Here is a 27,452-nt window from a genome sequence, read left to right on the forward strand (position 1 = left end):
GTGCTTTCTTGTCCCGCAGATTCCTATCGATCATGACTGGACCTCCTGCTGCGGTCCTGCTGTCGTCCTGCTCAAAACCTACTGCAATTACTACTGTTTAGTCATAATCTGATTTAAATCTGTTGCGACTCAGTACAGCTACTACCATTATTGTTACTACTATTGCTATCAAAATCACCATAATACCTTCTGTATACTTCATTGTCATTATCATTATCTACATTCCGATACTTCTGGTATTATTACTGCTGCTATGCATCTCTGCTTGTGTGCTCCTTCTCTCACACCCCACCCCCTCTGCCTCTCTCCCTTGCTCTCGCTCTCGCTCTCGCTCTCTCTCTCTCTCAACCCAACCGGTCAAGGCAGATGGCCGCCCATCTTGAGCCGGGGTTTGCTCCGAGGTTTCTGCCTTCTAAAAGGTAGTTTTTCCTCGCCACTGTCGCCAAGTGCTTGCTCAAGGGGGAATGTTGGGCTCTCTCTATTTACAATTTAATTAAAGAGTTTGGTCTAGACCTGCTCAAATTGGAAAGTGTCATGAGATAACTTTTGTTGTGAATTGGCGCTATATAAATAAACTGAATTGAATTGAATTGAAATTGTGAGCGTCAGTACACACAACGTAGTAAAGATAAAACTGCCTACAATCATCACAAACTACGTAGATTTGCTTATCAGTGAATTGATATTAACGCAATATGTTAATAAACTGCACAAATAATACACGGGTGGATAGACAAAGGATGACTCAGATTACTCACCATTAACCTGAGGTACCACAGGCTGCAGAATGATCAGCATGGCATCCAGTAGAAAATATGATGTCATTTCCGGTTTCTAGATTTTGCTTCCCCTAAATTGTATGTAAACCAGTCACATACATTTTAAATAAAAGAATCTTTGTTTCACAGCTTTAATTATTTAAACCATGTTAATATGTATTGGGTAATTACATTTTAGAAATGAAAGAATTATACAGATTATAATTAATTTCAATACATAAATTTAAAAAATATAAACATTTAAATAAAATCAAATAGATTTATATGCTTAAAATTAAACTCTATCATGATTTATTTCTGTGAGTGTATGGGTTCTCATTAGGCTTTTATCCAAGAGGCTAGAAATAAACCCTACTCTCTATCCCAATTGTTTTCAGTGACAGATGTGATGAGGCTGTAACTTATGCATCACCGTATCAGACTGACATTTTAAAACATTATAGACTAAATTCATGGAACCTCTGGACACAGCCATGCCTTGCCTTGTATACATTCGGCTCGGATGCAGCTCTCACTTGTCAAGATACCATCCAGAAGTTAAAAACTCCCTTAACTCATTCTCATTTCACTTCACCAACTTTACTATTTTGTGCATTAAAAAAAAAAAATAAAATAAAATAAAATAATTCATATTTAAAGAAAACATTGAAATTACAAAAGGTGTGTCCTTGCAGGATGCAGGACCAAACATGGGACTTTTGCGAACCATTAATGACACATTTGTTACATCTCTAGTGGAAGAATTCCGCAAGTCCAATCCCACAGTACAGCACTCAGTAGTGTTTGTCCTCTGTCCTTATCATTCAAGAGACGGCAGAAAAATGTGAAAGAAAAAATTTGATGTTGTTGAGCCTGTTGAATTCAGATTTTGGGCAGAAAATGTTAGGGTAAAAGTTCTGAGTAAAGAACAGGACCATTTGTCCATCCTAAACACAAATCATATAGTAATGGTACAGTCTATAAAGAGAATTCTTTTTATTGAGAAGAACTCAGAATTTCACTTGTTTTGTGTATTTATGAGTTTGAAATTTGTAATCCGCTGGGAACATCCAGAAAGAAGCATAAAATTACAGCTGTATACTGGATGTTTGGCCACATCCCTCATCTTATTTCGATCCACTCTGAACTCAGTATACTTGGCCCTTTTATGTAAAGCACGATTCATTTGCATATTTTGTCTTGGGCAGTGATCGGAATTTTAGGGAAACGAATTGAGATCAGGTACATTTCCTGCTCATACCGAAGAGGCACATGCCACTCACATATTGACTGTTAAAGAAACATCTGCTTTGACGTACTGTTACGGTGTGAAAAAGGCCCTTTGACTGAGAATCTGAGCTTCTTCTATTGTGTCACCAGCTACCCACTGGACATATTGCATGACTTTTTTGGTGGAATTGTTCCCTTGGAGCTGGGTCTGTCCTTCAGTGTTTTCATTTCTAAGAAATATTTTACATTCATTGCAGTTTTGCTATAAATGGTTTGACAAAACTGACTGTCCACAGCCGGTGCCTGCAACCTTCTCCTCACAAAAGAAGATTGGAGGAAATGCACATGAAAATTTTGCGCTCATATTCTGCCATTCATTATTTGACACGGAATACCTTTGAATGATTCAGTCTGACTTCTGCTCATGGCTTTAAAAGACATTGTTGAGTTTGTTGTTGCTCTACTCCATAATGAAGAAAGCATTGCTTATCTTGAAAATTTCTGAGCACCGACAAAGATTCCAGGAAGTATTTCCTTACGAAGAGTTAATCTCAGAGCACCACTTTTTAGAAAAGCTTTTGGACCTGTGATTGCTTTTTAGACAATGAGGTTTGAGGTGAGACATGGTCCGTTTAAACTGATTGTAAGGCAAACTGGCAAATTTAAGAACATATTGTTGTCCCTTGCCACAAAGCACCAGCTTATGATATGCCACCGCCTGCATTCTATAACAGTTGTGCCCGCTCTTAGTGTTGTAACAGTGAAATCAGTGCCACTGGATGTTCTGCATGTAGACGTTCAAGGGTCAATTAGGAGTTTATATCCTTCTCAGTCAGAAGTTCAGTTGGCTGACACAGTCACCTATCAGGGAACAGGGTACTGAAAAGGCATGATTATGGCTTATGGTTCCACTGCAGGGCTTCCTCATTTTGCATAAATTGTTCAAATTGCACTTTTTAGGGAAACGGTGCATTTTATTGTGAGGACACAGATGTCCTGGTATGATGAACACTATCGTGTATATCATTTGGAGAAGACAGATCACATCACTCCTCCTGAACAACAGAGCCTTGATGTATGTCCTCTGTCAGCCTATATTGTTGGAGGAAAGCGCATGGTGACATTGAAGTGCCACATCTCTGTCTTCCAAGACATGGAACAAATTGTGAGATTCTGGGTCCTTATTGATCATGAAGTCAAGAAACTTACTCTCAACAGTGGATTACCCTCAACTGTGGATGAGTTGGTTGCAGCCATCAAAGAAAATTTTTCCATCCCCACAAATATAAGTCTTCAGTACAAAGATGAGGACTTTGATGACGTCTTCACCCCACAGGCACTTGTAGAAAAGCATGCCTTCTTGAAGGAGCCCGGATCTTTTAACGGAATTTACAGATGCCAGCAAAGCCTGAAATACAAATGGGGAAACTACTGGACAAAACGTAAATCACTGGGAAGCCCTGAACTCTTGATAAGCTCACTCTAGCCAGAGGATGAGCAAAAATGTGCAGAAAACATCAAGAAACCAAAGGTGGTAGGAGTAGATTGCCCTCGCATCCACCTGATGAAACAGACAACACCCTTGAGAATCTGAGACTTGTCCTTATTGCAGCCAGCAAGAGAAAGGACAGTGCCAAGAGCATACACTACATTATGGCCAGGACATACAGCTAAAGAAAAAAGAAAGTGGTCGCCCATTTCCATTTTGGTGTCCATTAACAGCTCAGAGCAGTCAATAGAGCAGTGAATAGATTTGGACTTGAGTCATTGTGAATTGGACTTGAAATACTTGACGCACTTTGTGCTTAACAACATGTGCTGAAGTCCCACAATTTTTCATTTGTTTGTAGATTCTTGAGAAAGGAAGGGAAGGTTGCTAATGTTTACACCTCCTGAATGTCCTATGTAATGGCCAAAAATTTGCTGTCTTACAGATAAATGAGGAGTTCCAAAGGTGCACTGCTGTTCCACTGGAATCAATGTTTATGTCCCAGCTGGACAAATACACTCTACACAGCTGTTCAGTGTGAAGGGAGGAGCAGTTGGTCAGTGCATCAAGAATTTGTTGATGAAACTGATACAGATGGGGCAAAAGTGGCTAAAATGGTTGTTCAGTTGCTTATCGGGGTGAACATTGCATTAAACATTTTGTTTTCAAAATGGTTTCAAGTTTTTTTGTTATTAACACATTTTAAAGTTGAATTTTTAAGAAAGCTCTAGATTGCGAGATTATTTTTTTTGTTATTCTTTTTCTTAACTTAACTCTAGGACCAAAGTGCCTCTACAGTTTAGAAGAGAGACGAGAGAAGTCTGGGATGCCTCAATGAGTATATAGGAGAGAGCGGATGGGAGCTCATCTCTGACTACTATGTAAATAGCGTTTGAACTGGTGTACAAGTTTAAACTGGTTGATTTTATGTGAACTGTAGGAGTGGCTGTAGAGAGCTAGCAGCATACAGCTAGTTAGCAGGAGCTCCGGGATAGTCGATTAGCTTGGCATCACAGTGAAGCCTCTCTTTATTTTGTTGTATGTCATGTTTTGTTGTTTGTTTGTTTGTTTGTTTGTTTGTTTTTTTTCTTTTTTGCACTACAGTTGTCCCTCACTATAAGGCGGTTCACCTTTGTGGCCTCGCTGTTTCACAGATTTTTTTAGTGCAATTTTGCATGCTTTTTTTTACAGCGTATGAACGCGCATTGTGTTCTGCATCTTGATTGGCTAAGGGACTGTAGACCATTGTCAATCAATCTCCTTGCTGTGTCGCCTGTACAGTACAGAATGCGTTCGGCTTGCCAAATTTACATAAATGTTCGATCACTAGCAGTGTGACTCTGAAGTGCTATATGTTTACAAGTTTTCTCCCCTAAAAAAAACCCACAATGTCGATGAAACGTTCTGCACCGACAAAGGCACCTGCGGTCGCACCCATAAGGCAGAGGAAGATGCTAACCATCGACAAAACGTTGGACTTCTGGACATGCTGAAGGAAGGTAGAAGTTACACGGCTGTAGGGCGCCATTATGGAATAAATCAATGTTGTGAGAGGTTTTACAGCCTTAAAACATATATAATAATTACATAATAAATAAAATAAAGCTGACTACTTTGCGGATTTCGCCTATGCGTGTTAGTTTCAGAACATAACCCCTGCGATAAACGAGGTGCTTCTGTAGTATATCAACAAAGAAACTTCCTTTTTAACAAGGCTTTTATTGTAAAACATTTGCAGGAAGGTGTTGTGGAAAACTCATTGACTGGAAATCAACAGACCTGTGTAGGCTTGGAGATCTACCAGGTTGATTTCTCTCCAGGTGTCCCCAAACACACGCTTCTCCTCCAGGTTTGTCATCTCCAGTATAATTCCCTCAATGGACTCTGGTAAAAAGAGTTGGAATCTGGACTTGATGTCATCCACACGAGATGTTGCATACCGTGTTGGCCCTGGCGTCATCTTTATGATGTTTTCCACTCTCACTCTACTTCCTCTGGGGGGATGAAGACCAGAGCAAGTGTCCATTCTTGGACTCTTGGAATGTCTTCTCAGATGGAGAGGGAGCGGCACCTGAAGAACAGGCCTTCAGGTGCCGCTCCCTCTGCATCTGTTGACTGGTCAGTCTCCTCAAAGTCTGGATCAAAATCTGTGTTGTCTTCCACTTCCGAGACATCCTCCTCTATCTCTAGTTCAGTTTCAGTGCCCTCTTCATCATGTCCAAAAACCTGGACCAGAACCTCTTCGACAGAGAACCACTTGGTCAGTCGCCTACTCATTGTGTTCAGAGTAAAAGGAGTGCAAGGCAAACATCAAGCTATATATATGGGGTCTGTGTGAGGATGATACATTGATTAGTCTGGAAGGTGTGGTTCACGTTGGGGACAGGCACAAAAGTGTGGGAAAGAGATGGGTTCACATAACAGACACCTGTCTAGTCTGTGTGAAGATATGATACATTGTCTCGTCAGGAAGTTGGTTCACGTGGGAGGATCGGCACATAAGCACGGGAAAGAGATGTGTACCCGCAAAAGACATTGTTCAGTTTGAAATGTGTGTGTGAGTGAGTTGGGGTGGTGTGTATGGGGATGTTTTCTGTCTGATAGATGAATATAGTGGTTGATACTCATTAATTTCCTATGGCGGTCACTTTTGACCAGGAACACCACTGGTGTAACAAGGTTGATTAAAACACTCAAAATTCAATGAAAGAGGTGATCATCACTTTTATATGTTCAAATGCATAGTGCGGAGGATATCATAAGGCCTTGTGGCAATCAGATGTAAAACACAACATTTATGAGCGTTTTAAGTTGTAAATCAGTCAGATTTGACCCGAACGTGACAGGAAGGTTTAAGGAATAGTTCACCTAAAAATCCAAACTCCACATTTTTCCTCTCACTTGTAGTGTATTCATGTTTGTGTTCATGACTGTTTTGGTTTAAGTTGCATAGTGTTGATATCCACAGAAGAAATTTCTGCCCTCTCTTGAATATAATAAAATAAAATAAAAATAAAAATACTAAAAACACCTCAAGAAAGCATCAAAACTCAAAAGTTTCTGGTGAATCCATTCATTTTTTGATGCGCAATTTGAAAATGTATTTTTTTTTCCAATTTTCAATTTTCGATTGTCATTCATTTTCAAAATGGATCTTATGTCTTAAGTCTAATGTACAAGATCTCAAATCATGATTGTTCTGGAGTTTTCTAGTTTTCAACATTGTCTTTGCAAAAGCTGTCATATCTGAATTAAATCACATAACTTCTATGCAATATATTTTTGTCTTTCAAAACAAATGAGACTTAATTACTGTGTTTGTATTGGAACGACAGAGGCCAGTGTGCAGTGAGTATCATCACTGGAGGAATCCCAGTGCTTACTAATCTTGGCGTTCTGGCCAAAGCATGCTGTCTACTCCTTAGGGTGATATATGCCTTTAATCTCCAGAATCCATACAAACGTTTGAGGTCTTTCAAAGACTTTTTGTGGGACTCAACACATTGTGCTCAAACCCATGTCCCAGGTTGATGACTCAAAAACCAGCTTCAAGCTTAGACAGTCAGCACAAACAGTTACAGTTATTCTGTTCAAGAATGCTGTGATGAGTGAAATTCTTTGGGATGTTGTGCTAGTTTGTCCTGTGAAGGTTTTATACTAGACTGCAGGTCATAATTTCTGGTCTGTAAATTGTTTTTTGTTGTTATTTGATGTTTTATACACCAAAATACACTGTTGTGAAGTTTCCATTTAAAAGCGGAGGTCAGAGGTTGTAATTTGTGAATTGTTAAAGGTAAGACGTTTCATTACACACTAAAAGGCACTACTGTGCAGGTGTTTTGCTGAGCTGAGGTCAGATGTTGAATTTAAATGGTCAAATGTCAGTGAATTTTTTCCCTGCTGTTGTTGCCTATCTTCTTTCAGGCACATCTGTTCTTTTGTCATCAGTGCACAAATGATACATTAGTTGACTATTAACATTATGGACACAGTAATGTGAAGGTGTTCTACTAAGTAGCACTTGATAAGCTGAGGCCACAAGTTCTTATACTGTACTGATTATAGATGTACTTGAATCTTCTCTGCTATTCAGCTCATTGCCATTGTTTATATATGGCAGTGATTTAAAAAAATGTTGGAAATGGGTACCTCTCTAGTTAATTTGTTAAATTTATGTTAATGCTAACTAATTATTTAAATCAATTTATAGTTTAAAAACATATAAAAGAAGAATTGGTCAAAATGAATAAAGCATGACTTCATTCAAATCAAATTCTTAATTTTTCTTTTAAATGTTACTTACCGGGCGGCACGGTGGTGCAGTGGTCGCCTCATAGCAAGAGGGTTCCAGGTTCGAATCCCGGTCTGGGCCCTTCTGTGTGGAGTTTGCATGTTCTCCCTGTGCCTGCGTGGGTTTTCTCCGGGTACTCCGGCTTCCTCCCACAATACCAGAAACATGCACATTAGGTTAATTGGCTACTCTAAATTGCCCCTAGGTGTGAGCGTGAGAGTGTGTGGTTGTTTGTCTTTGTGTGTTGGCCCTGCGATTGACTGGCGACCAGTCCAGGGTGAACCCCGCCTCTCGCCCGTAGTCAGCTGGGATAGGCTCCAGCCCCCCGCGACCCTGACGGATAAGCGGTATAGAAAATGGATGGATGGATGTTACTTACCTTAATTAAGTCTGATGTGTTTGATATGCTGACATTTTTGACATTGATTTTACTTAATTTCTTGTCCGTTTCTTGTATATTTTTCTTAATCTTTCTTAGCATATAGTGAAAGGCATAGTGAGGTTTTCCTAACTCAAAATACCAATTAGTTCACTAAACTTACGAAAAGTGGTTGGAAAATGTTGCCTTATTTTTTCTTAGAGTTAGTTAGATCAAAGTAACAGTTTTTACAGTGTAGTATATGTATTTATTATTTATTCATTATATGTGTTTAAACATGAACTTTAAAGTGACAACTCATCCATACACTGTTTTAGTAGACTAGGAACTGCGTACAAACTGATAATGGGTCTGATATAACATTTTAATAAATCAGAATGAGATCTAACAGCATGTGAATGCCTCTGTGACTTCCTGTGCAGACTGAAGGCTGCTGGAAACTGTCCAACTTGACAAGAGCTTTTTGTCTCTGCCCCTTGTTGCCGCCCCCTTGTACTAGTCCACTTATTTGGTGAGGCACAGACAGTTTAACTCAATTAACATGGAATATTATTTTTGAATGCCTCTCTTATGTGTCTGCACTGCACAGACACATAGAACCCAGGTGTTGCAGCAATTAGCACATGGTTGTGCGGTGATGTGGAAGGAAACAATTGGGAGAGTATCATTATTTGGCCTGTAAACTGCCTAGAATGCAGTGGTTTCCAGGTCTCACCTTGGGAGCAACAACTATTCTAGAATGGCTTTCCAAGTACTCTCATTTGCCAGTATTCCCATTATTATGTGGGTTATTATGTGTTTCAAACTCTGGTTTTGCTTGTGGAGTAAAAGATGATATAATAAAAGACCTTTGTGTGCATGCACTTTGCAATCCTCTTGCAGCTGTTGTGTTTTTTCCTTAATGTTCAACTATTATAATTTCTAGGTGCATCTTTAATTAAGATAGTACAGAGAGCACCATACATATGGGAAAAATATGTTTTATGCTGAAAATGGTGCATGAGACCGCTGTTTATGATTTCAGCAGAATGCTGAGAAGATCCAGAGGGTTTAAAACATTTCCTGAAAGAAAATATTCAATATGGCAGCCTTGGTTTAAGCCCTCCATCCATCTGAGAAATGATCTCAAGTAATGGCATTTGTCTTCTATTAGAAAAGTAAAACTTGGGATGAAAAATTATCATCATGGATTGTTTCATTTCACAAAATGTTATGAACAACTATCACCTCCACTCTAAACTATAACTGGATGTTGTTCCTGTTTTGTTCTCACTTCATCTCAATTCATCTCACACTTTTCCAAGGACACAATGAGTCCCAGGCTAAGTAAAGCCCATTGATTTTCACAAAGTGATTTATAGGTGGTGTGTGTGTTAGGGCAGGCTTGATGGTATAAGAGGGGCTGCACTGTGCCACTTTAATGAGGGTAGTGACACAGGGAAAAGAAACAAGCACCCTACCTGCCACACAATGAGCAGCTAATATACCACTGCTGCCTTACTGAATAACCAAAACATTTACACACAGCCTGTAGTGTCTGATATTAGTGTCTAATAACTTTGGTCTAATAGTAAGCTTTAACGCTTTATTGTTATTTAAATTATTTCCTACGATACTTTTGCAGTAATTATATTATGAAATTTAAATTGGTTAAAATGGTTACTGCACTAGTATTATAAATGTCACTTGAATTGAATTTTTGAAACAAAACATTTTAGTTTTTTGTGTTCTCGTGTTCTTTCTATTTTTCCTATTGATTATGATTATGAACTAACCAAGTTAACAGCTGACAAGGTTCCAACACAGTGTGTGAAAATGAGGAACTGAACTTCTGGGACTGGAATATGGGGGGAAGAGGAGAGAGTGTGGAAAAATATTTGTTTTTCCAGATTATTGGCCCTATTCTGTTTTCTACAGCAACTGCAAAGCGCCCAAATGGCATGGAAAATGTTTTTCCTTGACACTGCCCTGATCCCTTTGCCTGTTCATAAAACTACTCTGAACAAGCTGTACCTGATACCACTTTATGGTAACATGACGTTAAACCTCTTATCAGTTGAGCTGAGCAGGTAGGTGGAGGAGTTAGTGTTAGTGGTGGAGTTTCTAGACTTTTTTTTTTTTTTCATTTTTTAGGAGTATATACACAATGATATACACAATGATGACAAAAGTGGAGCAGCCTGCATCTGTAAAGACTCCAGAAAGACATGCAGACCTGGTGGAGCAGGATCTACTACATGACATACTCTCAAATCAAGATGAGGGGTTCCTATAATGAAAATGAGCTCCCCAAAGATCTCACCACTCACCACTGGACTGGTATTTAACTTTAACATGATCAATTTACCTTGTTGTGTAAGTGTAAGTAGCCAAAATGAGTAGCACAAGGATAGAAAATAAAGACACAGATAAATAGAATAAAAAATTAAAGTAAAAAAGTAAAATTAAAAAATGAGCTATACAAAAAACACACAAGATATTTACAGTATTGCACAATTATTTACTAACAGTAAAAATTTATTGTATTGCACTTCAGAGATAGGGGATTATTGAACATTGACTTATTGAAGTTCAGTTTGTGGTGGAGTACATGGAGTCTGGAGGGAACAGTGCTGGTTGTACAGTCACAAAGCAGCAGGAAGGAAAGACCTGTGGTAATGCTACTTCACACACTTGGGATGAAGCAGCCTGCTACTGAAGGAGCTGGTGAGTGCTGTCAGAGCCTTTTGCATGGGGTGGGAGTTATTCTCCAGCAAAAAGAATAGCTTAATTACCATCCCTCTCTGTCCCACCACCTGCACTGGTTCGAGAAGGCTTTCATAGAATGGAGCTGGCCTGCCTAATGATTTTATCCAGCCTCTCCCTGTCTGTAGTAGAGATGCTGCAGATCAATGCATAGACTAGGGCCGATACCACCACAGAGTCGAAAAAGGTCCTGGGGTGTGCCCCCTGCACTCCAAAGGACCTGAGTCTCCTCAGCCAGTACAGTCTACTCTGACTCTTTGTGTAGAATGCAGTGGAGTTGTCAGTCCAGTTTATTGTTGATGTGAACACCCAGGTACTTATAAGAGTCCACTATCTCAATGTCCATTCCTTTGATGTTCACTAGTGCAGAGGGCAAGTGTCCATGCCTGCGGAAATCCACCACAGACTCTTTTGTTTTCCCCACATTGATCTAGAGGCAGTTTCACTGGCACCACTCAATAAAGTCCTGGACCAGTTCTCTGATATCTGTGTTGTTGTCCTCAGTTATGAGACCAGCAATTGCTGAGTCATCAGAGCACTTGTGCAGGTGACCATTGATTGAGTTGTGTTTGAAGTCTGCAGCGTAGAGGGTGAAAAGGAATGGAGCCAAGAGTGTTCCCTGTGGGGCCCCCTTGCTGCAGACCACCATGTCAGACACACAGTTCCGTATCTTCATGTACTGTGGGCGGTTGGTGAGATAGCCCAGCAGCCATGTTGCAAGGTGCTGGTTCACCTCCGAGTGCTCCGACTTGTCCCTCAGAAGCACAGGCTGTATGGTGTTGAAAGTGTAAGGGGTAGGGGGGTTGCAGCAGAGGTGACTGGATGGGGGGAGGGACAGGTGACTGATCAAACCGGTTGAAAAATAGGTTTAGCTCATTCACCCACATCAGGTCCCCAACAGTCTAGGTTTCCTTGTGGCTTTAGATGTTCCTTCATTTTCCTCTTCAGCTCCCTCTGAACAGCCTTCAGCTCATTCTTGTTTCCTGATTTAAAGCCCTCTTTTTCTCCTTGAGGAGGACTTTTATATCAGGAGTGATCCATGTTTTTTTGTTCGACAAACCCCACACAGTCCTGGTGGGTTCAGTGTTCCCCACACAGAAGTTTATCAAGATTCAAGATTCAAGATTCAAGAGTCTTTATTGTCATTATGCAAGCATAACGAAATTTTGTGCAGATTCTCAGCTTCAAAACACACTTATAAATAGGAAAAATAAAAAATTGCACACCTTAGAAAAAAAATATAAAAATATAAAATACAAAGTACAAAATGCAGAATACAGAGTGAGGTAGATAAAACAAAGTGCACTAGTGCCAGACTATGTGTATGAGTGTTTCACTGTAGGGGGGTTATTGCTTTAACAGCTCTGGGGAAGAAGCTGTCCCTGAGTCTGTTGGTGCTGGTTTTAATGTTCCTGTACCGCTTTCCTGATGGAAGCGGTACAAACAGTTTGTTGCCCGGGTGGGTGGGGTCTGTGGCAATGCGTCTTGCCTTCTTCTGGACTCGGGCAGTGTAAACTGAGTCCAGATCTGGTAGACTGCAGCCCACAATCCCCTGTGCTGTCCTCACCACCCGGGCTAAATCTTTCCTGTCCTGTGCTGTGCAACTGCCATACCACACAGTCACACTGAGACACAGGATGCTTTCGATCGTGGCTCTGTAAAAGTTCACGAGCAGCTGAGTAGACAGTCCAGTCCGTTTCAACTTCCTGAGAAAGAAAAGCCGCTGTTGGGCCTTTTTCACCAGGTGTGAGGTGTTCACTGACCAGGAGAGGTCAGAGGAGATGTGGATGCCCAGGAACTTGATGCTGTCCACCCGCTCAACCGCCTCCCCAAGTATACAGACTTGAGCGTGATCAGTCTTCCTGGATCTCCTGTAGTCTACTATGACCTCCTTGGTTTTGCTGATGTTCAGGATGAGGTTGTTCCTGGAACACCACTGTGTCAAGTTCTGGACCTCATCTCTGTAGTGGGTCTCATCATTGTTAGATATGAGACCCACCACAGTGGTGTCGTCCGCGAACTTGACAACCATGTTTGTGGGGTGGATAGCAGAGCAGTCGTTTAGCAGTTTATGTAGTCCACTATACTTTTTTTCCAGATGCTGAACAAACCATACTGAGAATGTGCTGCACATCAAAAGCATATCACTATCTATTGATCATTATTGCTTGTCACATAGGACTGGTGACTTTGTTGTATAAATTATGCAGTTTTTTGCACATTTTAAAACAGCCATTATTGATGAAAAGAGGAAAAACATCAATAAGAGGTGATTCTAAACCTTTGAACAGTATCTGACCAAATTTATGACATGTCCATTACTTTGCACAGCGATACATCCCTGCCTGTTTGGGAATGTGATTGACCAGATGCCATGTGACCATATACCCTGGTATAGACTACAAGTCAAAATAAATTCACCTCACAATAAACTACAGGTGTTGCTGGAGTTTTAATCTCTTCAGACCTTTTCCCTTCATGAAGCTGTACAAAAATGACTACTGGAATAAGAGATTTCCCCAGGATTAGTATAGATAGATAGATAGATAGATAGATGACTTTGTTCATCGCTGAGGGGAAATTAGGTTGTCATAGCAGACTGGTATATTTCAATACAGTAAAACACACAATGACATGAAATACTGGGTATAAAAATAGAATAAAATACACTAAAGGGCACTTGTATGAAAATAAATAGTAATAGTAAAACAGTATCAGAATATATCATTTTTTCAGAGTGCAAAGGGTGAGAGGTAGATTTAGTCCAGGTGTGTGTATATGTATAGGTGTATGTGTATGTATATGTAGCTCCTGGGTCTAGAGTCAATACATGCTTCATTTATTTATCATTCTACAATACAGGGTTGTATAACAAAATACAAGCTTTTATCCCTTTATGCTATTCACAAAAATAAATTATATATATGTATGAATAAACATGAGTAACAAGGCTGCCTTAGTCCGGTGGTACACAACAAGTTCATATGCAGACTTAGCGACAGACGTTTGAGTTTTTCAAGGTGAGTTGTGTGATTGGTTCCTTCCAGGCTGTGAAGAGAACTAAATGGACCTGCTAATACACGTGTGACAGTTCGGATTGTATGAGTAAACTCACAACTTGTTTGCCAGGCCAGTAAAATGGACTATTAATAATATATAATACAACCCACTTGGTTTAACCCGTTGTCATACTGAAGATTTAGCCCTTTTGGTCAAGTTCTAAAGATGTATTCACTTCATATTGGTAAATGTAAAAGGGCAATGAGGCATAACACAACATGTTGATAGCATAGTATACAATGCAATGACGTTGAAAATAGTAAATGGTAATGGTAAATGGTAATGGTAACTTTGAGATAATTTTATTGATATTCATGTCAACTTTTAAAAATTCTATTATTTACTAATGTTCTAATGTTATATGTGTGTATATGTGTGTGTGTGTGCGCATGCACACACATACATGTATTTCATTGTAAGTTCTCCACAATAATTCATCATTCACTATGCTGTTATTGAGTGAAGTGTCAATCCAATGATCTCCTGTTACCTTCACAGCTCATTTTCAGGGACTCTGGATAAGTGGAGGTTTGGAGGTCTAATGAAGTCAGAAAAGATGAGGTTAGTTTACTGGCATCAGTGTACCGTCACTGCCTCAGGTCTCTCTCTCTCTCTCTCTCTCTCTCTCTCTCTCTCACAAGACACAAGACAAATAACTTTCTTCAAAGGCACACATTTGTGTATGGATGATATATGAATGTATTACCAATGGCAAAGCATTGGTGATTTCTCACTATTACTCTTTTAGACTTTCAAAAGAATGTCATTTAAAATCTACCCAGTGTGAGGTCTATACACAGATGCCATATGTGTGTGTTTCTACTCTGACAAGAATGATCAAGGGAACCATATTTAAGAATATTTAAGAACCTTACCTTTTTTATTGAACTACTGACATCCACACACCTCTCCATTTAATCAGGAATGATTTTTGTATGGACCATTACTGTACATTGTGAGCATTCTGCAATTCTGTATCTTAAACATCCTAAATATTCAGGGTGTTTAATGCTGTAGCATTGTTCTGTAGCATCTCATTAAAGGTAGAAAACTCTTTGTAGTCCAAACAACAGAGGTTAAGGTCAGCTCATTTTAGATTTTTAGCAGACAGTTGGGTGGAACAGACCAGCATAGATTATTGTCATTTCTGCTAACATTAATATCTAAATTAAGGTTAACTTTATGTCACAGATTTGTATGAATATAATTATTATTACATATTATTCATATTTATCAATAGCAACAATGGAAATATCTGTCTAGAAGCAGGGGAAATGTTGCATATCCTGTTTTAGGTAAGATGTTTAAACAAATAGGTACTGAGCAAATGAAGAAAGATTCATCATAATGACTGTGATATGATAACATGCCCTGTTTCTATTGGACGACATCAAGATCACCGTTATTCTCTCTCTCTTCCTCTCTCTCTCCCTATGTCTATCTGTCTGCCTCTCTCTCCCAGTTGCTCCTGCTATGTATGAGCGCTGTTTATCTGGCAGATGGTCTCAGTGATCCACTTTGAGAGTTCAGCTGCTCTACAGATACTTTGCTTCGAGACCTGTGGATCAGACAGAGGCCAGCTCCCACGTCGGGTTTTTTTTTGTCAAAGATGCTGAATGTTTTTGGGAATCACAGAGCAGTAAAGGTGTGAGCGTTGTTAGACTTGAAGTTCAGGTAGTGCATGTGGAAAGCGTGTGGCGCATTTAAAAACTTTGTAAACATTACACTCAAAGTGTAGCTCCGCTACATTTCTTTCTTTAAACGGTCATCCTCCAGCAGCAAAATTTCACCCAAAAGCAGACAGGATCGTCCTGCGCTGACTCGGCTGGTCGGCAGGAAGCGGTTGGTGGCGGTGGGGGTCCTTGGGGTCGTCATGATTCTGGTTTTGGTAATCCTCATTCCCGTTCTGGTCAACTCAGCGGGCACGTCAGCGCACTATGAGATGCTCGGTACCTGTAGGATGGTGTGCGACTCGTATGGTACCAAATCTCCGATCAGCACCTCGACAGCCGACACGGTCCGAGACAACAGCCTTGTGCAGTCTCTGCCGACTTTTATTCAAGGTCCGAAAGGGGAACCAGGTCGTCCAGGTAAGGCGGGTCCGAGGGGACCTCCCGGTGAGCCGGGACCGCCCGGTCCAGCGGGACCGCCTGGCGAGAAAGGTGAACCGGGCAGACCTGGCTTACCGGGACCTGCAGGACCGAGCGCAGGTGCCGGCGCAATAAGTGCGGCCACCTACAGCACAGTGCCAAAGATAGCCTTTTACGCAGGGCTGAAAAAGCAGCACGAGGGCTACGAGGTGCTCAAGTTCGACGACGTGGTGACCAACCTGGGAAACCACTACGACCCTACCACCGGGAAGTTCACGTGTTCCATCCCCGGGATTTATTTCTTCACCTACCACGTCCTGATGCGCGGAGGGGACGGCACCAGCATGTGGGCTGATCTGTGCAAAAACAACCAGGTAACACACAGTTGGCTGTAGGGCACTACAGAGTTTGTTGAAAAACATTTTGTTAGAGTTAACAATCTGTGTAATTCACCTATAATCGATATGTAGGACTGCCATTACAGTTTAAGCATGTAGCAGTAGCTCTAATTATTAACTTATTAAATTATTAATATAAGCGACATATAATACCACAAGCAGGTCGGCTGAGGTATATCATATTATATTATCTTTTATCTAATTCCAATACTTTTGGGGTTTATATATATATATATATATATATATATATTTGTATAACATAAGATTAGATAGGCCTTTATTACTCTCACAGAGGGGAAAATGAATTCCACAGGATCCTTATTTGCTTCTTTAACTCTGAAAATATCTTCAGATAATTTCGTTTCTTTTTAGAGCTCTTCACATTTGATTCAGACAAAACGGTGTTTTGAGTGGAAATATGGTGGTGGAGGGAGTCATAATTGATGAACTGCATTTGTGTAACAAAACAGATAAATCACAAACACCAATAAATAAGTATGTATGTATACATATATGTAGATATATTTGCACACACACACACACACACACACATACAAATGACAGATAACATTTAAAGATTTTTCCAGCTCTATTCCAGTGGAGTTGGAATACTTAGGTTTTTGTATGTATCTGAAAATAATATGTTTATTTTTTATCTTTATTTTTTATTTTATTGTACTTTATTAATTCGAAGCTGCAAAATTCTTTCTCTGCATTTAACCCATCACTGATTTAAACACACACATGCAACATGCAGTGACACACACATTAGCAGTGGGCCATTTCAGGCACCTGGGGAGCAAACTGGGGGGGGGGGTTAAGTGTCTTGCTCAAGGGCACATCAGCTGGCTAATGTTTTAAGATTTTAAAATACTTATATAAAATATTTAATACTTACACAAAATGTTTCATGTCTGTCAGTCAAACAGCCTGCAAAGTAGAATATTTTATTTTCTAATATCGTGCCAAAAGATATTAAAAAACTCTTAAAAGTAAAGTAATTAAGGCTCCTCTTATTGATGATAATAATAATTAAAATAATAATAGAGATTAGGAACCTGCGGAGACCTTTTGCTGCCTTCTCTGTTGTGTGTCTGGGCATTTCTGCAGTGATCAGGTTGTCAGCACTCAATGTAATCCATGGGGCAAACCAGTGTTGCAGCATCACTCCAACGAACACATCTCGCCTGCCTGTCAGGCTGCTTACTGTAATGCTGCTGCAGACCACACAGAACACAGCAAACATCTCTGGGATTTAAGCCATGGAACTGCAGACCATGACCAATCAGATGCTGGAAGACATGTTTCAATTAGGTCCACTGCGACTGGGATTTTCAAACATGTTCGCTCTGTGTAAGTGATGGATACACCTGTGTCCATTGCACTGATTTCTTATCTGTTTTAAAATCACATAAAATGTGATGACATCTCCATCTTACCAAATTACATCTGTTATTGTATTCAGACAGTCAAAAGAAATTGATCTTGTTTAAATAATTTTGGAAAATCATTTTACTCATTTTTAGACAGCAAGCAATCTTGTTCTCCACTGTTATCTATACTAACTTTGAAACCAAAAAATACTTTGATACATGTATAAAAATGGAAATGCAATCACTGCCATATTTTTAGAAGGCATCTGTGTGAGGGCACATTATAAAAATGTGAATTCTTGTTTCATAGGTTTTAACAACAAAGTGACAGAGCTGTTGTTTAATTTCAGGCTATTTTATGAAGGTGTATTAGTTTACATGAGTAATAATAATAATAATGATAATAATAATAATAATAAACAAGTAATAATAATATTAAAATATTATTGTTATCATATTGTGTTCATAAATGCCATATTGTGACTGTTCATAACAATGCAGTGCATAACAGTGAATAGTCTCAGTCAGTTCTATGACAGTGGCAGCGATGGCTTTCTTTTTATCTTTTATCTTTATCTTTTTAACATTTTGCAGGTGAACCACATATTATTAGTACTGAAAAACATCAGTATTTTCAAATGATCAATTAGAATGTCAGTCTAAACTGTGTCCAGAACTTCCTAGAACACACTAATATCATAACCTATATGATATGATGTAAAATATTATGTAACACTGTACAAAATATCATAGGAAGAAGGAAGTTACAACCTGCTTTTTTTACATTAAGAGAATTTCTAAAATAGGAGAATACTCTTCATGTTGTTATTCACCTGTAAAAATAAATCAAAAATATTAATTGAGTCAGTAATTTTAATTCAGGCCTAAACTGTACATTGTAGTTTGTATAAGAAGATTTTTGGTCTACACTGATGACAGGATGATCAGTAGTCTGGATAATGTTAGAATCATACAGAGATATGAATAAACAGGTTATGTTCCACATCATATCCTGAAGACATGGTAATTAAAACCAGATATGTAAGGAACTGGTGTTTACGTAAAGCCAGTGATAGACATATTGATGTCGATAACACCACGCAAAGCAGAAGATGAGTGTTGTTGATTAAAATAATAAATTTGTTATAAAATTCTAATATTATGATGAAAGCTCCCCCCCCCCCATGCACCAAAATTATCAGACATGATGTTGTAAATAACACAGTCCACATTCAGTGAAAGAAACAGAAGTTTGAAGAGATTAAAGCTTGTGTACTGTTAATTGTCTGGGTAGATGGAGATTGTGGTTAAGAATGGTTAATGGCTATTAATGTGAAGTTGGCAATACATCTATCAATTCACCGTATAACATCACAGATTTGCTCCTGGTAGGTAACCGTCTTATTCCCAGGAAAATTTAATTACAAGTGTTTTTCTGGTTAGTACAGTCACTGATAAGGGGTTTGTTTATAAAACAGTCTGTAGGAGCCATACTAAAATTGTACGTGCACAGAATCTGAAAATGGAATTTATATGAAGCACAGCTCCCCTGGAAATGTGCACATGTGCACATATATGCATATATGTTCATTTCTCTGCAAGGCTTTTTGTGGATGTTGATGTTGAACTATGGCTGTTCGCCTCTCTGAATCATGGCAACAACCAAGAGGAAGAGAACAAATTTTTTACACAGAAATCAAGATGCTTGTGGATGAGGTGGAGATTAGAAAGCAAATATTTTTAATTCGTCCATTTACATAGTCCTTTAGCAGTAGCAATGGATCCATCATAAAGCGTGTGTCATGGCGGTATTTACATGTTTATAGCAGTGAGACCAACTGTTTCACACCTTGGCAAAATGATTGTGACAATTACTGGAATCACTCAAACTACATTATTAGAAGGTGGAAGTTTGATGGATACATACAGTTTATTGATTCAAGTTTTGTCAAGGTGAACTTGGTGGACATGGTGAACATTATGATCAGGACTCAAAAAGAGGACATGGTGTGCAATGAGTGAAGATGTTCAGGTGAGGTGACTGGAGAATGTGGTGTGTGTGACAGCCACCACACTGTCTCCTGACAGCACAGTTTTGTTCACTGCAGCTATTTACACATCAAAAACTGTATGAAACTCATACTTGGAGATATATTCACAGTATCAGGCAGTATTATTGAAAAGGACTCATGGGGAAAGGCAATCAGACTTTGCTGAATCCTGCCACCTGCCATATCCTGGATCATCCTGACATTTCAGCAGAAATTGACTGAGTTTTGGTAGCATTCAGTCCGGCCCTCTGGAAATGTAGAATGTGATGGTCAGGCAGCGCGATGAAAGTGGCTTTGATTTGAGATTTGAGTTGGCTTATCTGTCAAATTCAAAGTTGGTTATGGAATAGTTATGGCTCACTACAAGTGAAAATAATACTTCCAATAATACTTCTGGTTTGACTATTTATGATAATGTTGATTTTTAATTGATATCAAGTGAATATAAATGCTTATTGGGCATAATTATACAATCTGTCTTCAGTTCTTAACCAGTTTTTCCTTGTAATACCACTGTCACAAAGACAACTGTATTGCTTTCCACTTTCCTCAGAGTAGCGACGAACAACAAGTTACGAGTTTGTTCATTAATCTAGTCTATAATGGAAATATGAAAGCAGAAATGCTGCCAAACTGCCATGCTGATTAGATCACCAGTTGGTCTTCATTAAAATTTCTACCCACTAACAAAAAGAATTACATAATAAGAACTAATCTAAATGTCGATGGTGTCATTATTCCGTAGTAATTACATTGTGCAATCAACATTTACTTCATAACAATATATTGTATAGCAAAAGACTTATTGACAATTTAAGATGAAAGAACAATTGATAGCAATAAAATAGTAGAAATCACTGAGCATATTCTAGGGTTTTGCAGAATTGTTAATAATGTCCTAAGCCTCTACACCTTATCTCAATTGGCTCACATCAAGCCTTCAAGCCTTTCCTATAACAGTAGTTAAACAGTTCCTGGTACTTGGACCATTTTCATTCATTTGCCTCCTTCATACAGTCTTCCCAGGGAGCTGCTATCTCTAACTGTATCGCATGCCTGACAAAGCTGAGGTTCCCTGGCTGCAGAGATGCATGTTGATGGTTAGGGCTTGGGAGATCGGCTCAGCACTTGTCACCAGCAATAGCTGTCCTTCCTCAGTGCCGTTTGACAGCTGCTTAGGATGTGTTCAAGTGAACCATTCCTGGGGCACAGAGGAAAGGATGGAGCATCACTCTTTTCCCAGACGTGGAGATTTGCTGGACTTACAGGAGGTTGTACACAGCCTGGGCTAAGGACTCAATCCACTGCGGGTCTGACTGGAAGGCAGATGTGTCCATGCTCCTTGTTGGCAAGTGTTCACCATCCTGCTGGTCTGTTCCTCTTCGAAACCTGCCCAGAACTCTGCCAGGACCAGATGTTGTCTGTCCTTGCCCTGGACCTTGTCAAAGCAAGGTCGTGGGACAGTTCCTAAGCCTGCATGTCCTGTTTCCACCACCCCAATCAAAGCTCTGTGTCTCAGCTAGGACTCTGAAACTTCCAGGCCCTCCTGAGCTCCCCATTTCCTGCCTGTTGGTGCCTGCTGATGCCCCATTGGAATCCCTGGTGTCCTGATAGAGCAGAGCCTTTCAAGTGTGGGAAACCTTGAATGTCTCAGCAAGGCCACTGAGAGGGAGCTCTAATTTGTTACAGTGCTATGCCGCTCAGGCTTTCCTGCCTGCACAACATCCATTGCACCTCTATCCGTCCTGTGTGAGGAATCCCTCCTCTGTTGCTCACAGACGACGTTGCTATAATGTTATGTAAAGCCCTTTGAGACAAACAGCTTGTAAAAATGGGCTATACAAATAAAGTTGTCTTGTCTTGTCTTGTCAGACTGTGTGGCAGTCCCAGCCACCTGCGCAGGTGGATACTGATTTTCCTCATCAGTCTCTTGCCATCAGAACTTGCCAAGTAAGCCAGACTTATCAACAGAGGTAAGCCAAGACTTAAGATCCTTTATGGTGCCTTGAATTGATACTGTATCCTTGAGGCTGCAGTCAAAGACCTCGCCTAGATTCTTGACTGGCTTCTCTGTGATGGGCGGTATTGCAATGCCATACAAAATCACCACTGAAGCTTATTCTTGCCCAGGAGGAGAGCTTTTCAAGCCAGTGCTATTCTGATCTTGAATTCTCTGAAGTGACTCTGAGCTTGAAGTTCCCATAATAGTTCAGGATGAGGTTGATGATGTTGTTGGATACATGGTAACGATTCAGGGTGGTTTCAGCCAGCTTGAGGGGAGCTGAGCCATACGTGTTGGTGAGATCCAGCCAAAGCATGGCTAGATATCCGTTCTCCTCTTGCACTTCCCTTATCAACTGGGTTACAACTGCTGTGTGTTTGAGGCAGCAAAGAGCTGGATTGAGGTGTTGATATGGACGTTCTTTAAGATGAAGTCTCTTTGATAGGACACTGAAGATGAGCTTCATTTTCCCCAACTACACCGTGGTGGTGATGGATAATCAGTGGAGCTTCAGGGAAGTGCTGAAGCACCTCTGAGACAAGGACATCCAGCCCTCTCTTTGATTCCCAGTGCAGCTTCACGTTCATCATCAAGGGAAGGTAAAAGCATTTAGCAATCTTGCTAACGCTAAAAACTTTGTGGACAACAAACTGAGTCAAGAAGGAGGACATACTGATAATAACAATGCATAAACTCACCATTTTGTAATTGGTGGCGCATTATCCTATTTACGTGTCTGTGGAGTGCCAAACAGAAAGGCATTCTTTTTACTTCTTTTTCCTTTTTGGCCTGTGGCCCCAAGTAGGTTGAAGGTCAGCTCAGCTTTGTTTGGGAAAGCTATGGGTGGGGATACTATTCACAGTTAGGTTCTATATGAGCGTGTTTCTCTTTTGTTGTGTTATGTTATTTACTGCCGGACAAATATTATCTACTTTTTGTTTAGTTGCAACGGTACTTTGTTTGATACTGTCTCTCATTTACAAATGTCCGTAATGACTAGTCGTGTTGACACCTTGTCTTTGGTCTCGTGGTAAAGTGTTTGCACATCAATTCAATTAAATTCAGTTTATTTATATAGCGCCAATTCACAACAAAAGTTATCTCATGACACTTTCCAATTAGAGCAGGTCTAGGCAAAACTCTTTAATTAAACTGTAATATGGAGAACCCAACATTTCCCCTTGAGCAAGTACTTGGCGACGGTGGAAGGAAAAACTGCCTTTAAGAAGGCAGAAACCTCGGAGCAGACCCAGACTCAAGATGGGCAGCCATCTACCTTGACCGGTTGGGTTGAGAGAGAGAGAGAGAGAGCAGGAGAGAGTGAGAAAGAGAGAGAGAGAGAAAGAAAGAAAGAGAGAGACAGAGAAAGAAAGATAGACAGACAAAGAGAGAGAGGGAGAGGGGGTGGGACATGAGAGAAGGAGCATACAAGCAGAGATGCATAGCAGCAGTAATAATACCAGAAGTATTGGAAATGTAGATAATGATAATGACAATGAAGTATACAGAAGGTACTGTGGTGATTATGATAGCAATATTAGTAACAATAATAATGGTAGCAACTGCAGCAGAGTAGTAACAGAATTAAAACATAGTAGTAATCGCAGTAAGTTTCGAGCAGGACCGCAGCAGGAGGTCCGACCACGATCCATGGGAACCTGCGAGACGAGAAAGCACAAGGACTCCAGGGAAGAAGTTGGGTTAGTGATATGTGTTAATGGGACATAAATGTGTGCAGAAGCAGAGGGAGAGGAAGAAAGAGCTCAGTGCATCATGGGAGGACCCCCGGGAGTCTAAGCCTATAGCAGCATAACTAGGGTCCGGTCTAGACCAGCCGTAACTATAAGCATCATCAAACAGGAATGTTTTTAGTCTACTCTTAAATGTAGAGAGGTCCGCCTCCCGGAACAAAACCGGAAGATGGTTCCATAGTAGAGGAGCTTGATCACTAAAGGCACTGGTTCCCAATCTACTTTTGAGGAATCTAGGAACCACAAGTAGCCCTGCATTTTGGGAACGTAAAGCCCTGGTGGGATAATAGGGAACTATCAACTCTTTAAGCTAGATAGATAGATTATTGATCCCGAGGGAAATTCAAGCATCCAGTAGCCCATTACAACAGTGTAGCCCATTACAGCAGATATGATGGTGTCTGACCGTTCAGGGCTTTATATGTGAGGAGGAGAATTTTAAAATCTATCCTGGATTGTACAGGTAGCCAATGTAGAGAAGCCAGTACAAGAGAAATATGATCTCTCATGCTAGTTCTTGTGAGTAATCTTGTCTTTATAGATTTATTGAGGTACCCGGATTGAAGGGAGTTACAATAATCCAGCCTGGAGTGAATGAATACAAGGACTAATTTTTCTGCATCTTTCTGACTCAGAATGTGCCTAATTTTTGCAATATTGCGGAGGTGAAAGAATGCAGTCTTTGAAATATTCAATATGTGTGGTTTAAAGGACATGTCCTGGTCAAAGATAACTCCTAAATTCCTTACAGTGGAACTTGAGACTACGGCTAAGCCATCTAGCATTGCTATATCACTGGATAATTTGTTATAAGGTGTTCAGGGCCCAGAACAATAACTTCAGTTTTGTCTGAATTTAGAAGCAGGAAATTGCAATAGCTGATTTATTTCATCTGGTTTCATTGACAAGTACAATTGTGTGTCATCTGCATAACAATGAAAATGTATGGAGTGTTTCCTAATAATATCACAGATGGGGAGCATATAAAGGGTGAATAATATTGGCCCAAGGACAGAACCTTGGGAAACTCTGTGACTAATTTTTGTGAGTGTGGACGATGTATCATTAACATCAACAAATTGAGATCGATCAGATAAATAAGACTGAAACCAGCTTAATGCCTTAAAGTTCCTTTAATGCCAATTTGGTGTTCCAGTCTGTGCAATAAGATGGAATGGCCAGTGGTGTCAAATGCAGCACTAAGGTCTAACAGTACAAGGACAGAGATAAGTCCCTTGTCTGATGCGCAGCATTTACATGTACAGTATTTACATATAGTGCAGGTGGGAGTAGGATTGTCCAGATTAACGCTCACTGTTGAGCAGATGGATGGCCTGGGGGAAGAAGCTTTTTCTCATCCTCTCAGTGTTGGTTCTCAGGCAGCGGAACCGACGGCCTGATGGCAGCAGGGAGAGGAGTGAGTGTCTGGGGTGATGGGGCTGCCTGAGGATCTTCTCAGCTCTCGACCTGCATCGTTTGGTGTAAATGTCCTGCAGGTGGGGTAGAGCTCTTCTGATCGTCCACTCACCTGAGCGGACTACCCTCCTAAGGGCCGAGAGGTCCTGCTTTGTGCAGCTGCCCATTATGCTCCCACTCAAGATGCTCTTCGTGGTGCAGGTTCCTTAGCGTCCTTGAGGGGTAGCCTGAAGTCTCTGAGGCGTCTGAGGTGAAACAGACACTGCCTGGCCTTCATAACAGCCCTCTTAATGTGCAATGACCAGGACAGGTCCTGTGTGATGGTCACACTGAGGTATTTAAAACTGTGCACCCTCTCCAGACCCGCCGATGCAGAGTGGACGGATGTTCCCCTTCCTTCCTGTAGTCCACAATCAGCTCCTTAGTTTTGTTGACGTTCAGAAGGAGGTTATTCTCCCAGATGGGTGATCTCCTTCCTCTAGGCCTCTTTTTTGTTGTGGGAGAGTAACCCCACGATGGTTGTGTTGTCAGCAAACTTTATGATGATGTTGCGGTCTGATGTGGACACAGTCATGTGTGTACAAGGAGTACAGTAGGGGACTCAGCATGCAGCCTTGAGAGGATCCAGTGTTGAGGGTGAGAGGGGATGAGCTATGGGTGCCCACGTGTACCACCTGCTGTCTGCCGGTTAGTTAGGTGTGGACCCACCTGCACAGGGAGGAGTTCAGTCCAAGATCACACAGCTTAGTGACCAGCCTGGAGGGGACTATGGTATTGAATGCTGAGCTGCAGTCCACAAACTGCACTCTCACATAGTTCCCCATCCTAGTGTCCATGTGGAAAAGTGTCTTGTGTAGTAGAAAGGTTATGGCATCGTCGGTGGATCTGTCTGGGTGGTATGCAAACTGAAGGGAGTCCAGGATAGGGGCCAGAGAAGAGGTGATGAATGTTTTGACCAGCTTCTCAAAACATGTCATCACCACAGATGTGAGGGCAATGGGGCAATAGTCATTGGGGTTACTCGGCTGGGCTGTCTTTGGGACGGGGACTACAACAGACTTTTTTCAGCGCAGGCCTTGAGGACACGACCGCTAATGCCGTCAGGCAGTGCTGCTTTCCTGGTGTTCATACTTCTAAACATCCTCCTCACTTCCAGCTCCATCACAGTGAGCGTCACCTCTCCTCCGGCTGGAGCGCATCTTGCTGTCCGACTCGAAGTGTGCAAAGAAGTTGCTGAGCTCATCAGCCAGAGAAGCATCGGCTCCCATCGCAGGTGGGTGTGTTGCTTTGTAGCCCGTAATGGTGCATAGTCCCTGCCACAGCGCCCTGAAGTTGCTCCCCTCCATCTGCAACTCCAGTCCTACGGACAGCGTAGGTGGCTGCCCTGTACGACGTTGTGTCACCGGTGGCGAGTACCAAGTTGTAGGCAGCAGTGCGGGCCCTCAGCACGTTGCGGACAGTTTTGTCCACCCACGGCTTCTGGTTGGGAAAAGTTCTGATGGTGGCTGTAGGTGTTATGTCTTTCACCACTTTCCTAATAAATCCCACAACCGCTTCCGTGAACTTGTTGATGTCACCGCCCTAGCTGCACCGAAACATGTCCCAGTCCACTGAATCCAGTGCGTCCCACAGAGCGGCCTCTGGTCAGTCCACCGTCATATTTTTCTTACTGCCGGAGATTCCTGCTTCAGTTGTTGTTTATATTTCGGCATGAGAAGGACTGCACTGTGGTCTGAAAGGCCAGACAGAGACAGAGACTTGGCCTTGTAACCATCCTTGAAAGGAGAGTAACAGTGGTCCAGAGTCCTCTTTTCTCTGGGGGCAGTTGATGTGTTGTTTAAACTCCAGTATCACCTTCCTCAGGTTAGCACGATTAAAGTCCCCACGATGAGGGCTGCATCAGGCTGTTCAGCTTGATAGGTGGATATAGCCTCATGTAGCTTGGTTGTAAACAGTGCTAATGATGACCAAAGTAAACTCACGGGGAAGGTAGAAAAGGCAGGATGGTCAGGAGCTCCAGGTTAGGGGAGGACACAATGTTCCTGTCACACCAGTTGTTCACCATAAGACACACATCACCTCCTCTTGATTTACAAAACTCGCCCGTCCTGTCCCTGCGGTGAACTGAGAAGAACTCCGCTGGTTGAACGGCATGGTCCAGAGTCAGGGGGGTCAGCCATGTCTCAGTGAGGCAGATGACAGTACAGTCATGTATATCCCTCTGGAACTTTATTCTGGCCCTGAGTTCATCAAATTTGTTTTCCAGTGACTGTACATTGGTGAGTAGGATGCTGGGCAGAGGTGAATGGTAAATAAATTCATAGATTGCTTCACTTCCTCTGTCTCCTCAGGCTTTCTGAGGTAAGCCTGGGCTAAAGACCTACACTCTGATGTAGCAGCAGAGCTCTGGGAATAAGCC

General features: G+C 41.1%; 1 protein-coding gene across 1 annotated transcript in view; it reads left to right on the plus strand.

Annotated features, from left to right (window-relative positions):
- Nucleotides 1–14,570: 14,570 nt before the first annotated feature.
- The window catches only part of c1ql3a (complement component 1, q subcomponent-like 3a), a 47,218-nt gene continuing 34,336 nt past the window's right edge, over nt 14,571–27,452 (plus strand). The window contains exon 1 of the mRNA XM_046371432.1: nt 14,571–16,416. Coding sequence (XP_046227388.1) covers nt 15,826–16,416 — 591 coding nt within the window. The 5' untranslated portion in view covers nt 14,571–15,825. The remainder of the gene's footprint in view (nt 16,417–27,452) is intronic.

This window comes from Scatophagus argus, chromosome 18, assembly GCF_020382885.2.
Source record: "Scatophagus argus isolate fScaArg1 chromosome 18, fScaArg1.pri, whole genome shotgun sequence".
Classification (NCBI taxonomy): Eukaryota; Metazoa; Chordata; class Actinopteri; family Scatophagidae; genus Scatophagus; species Scatophagus argus.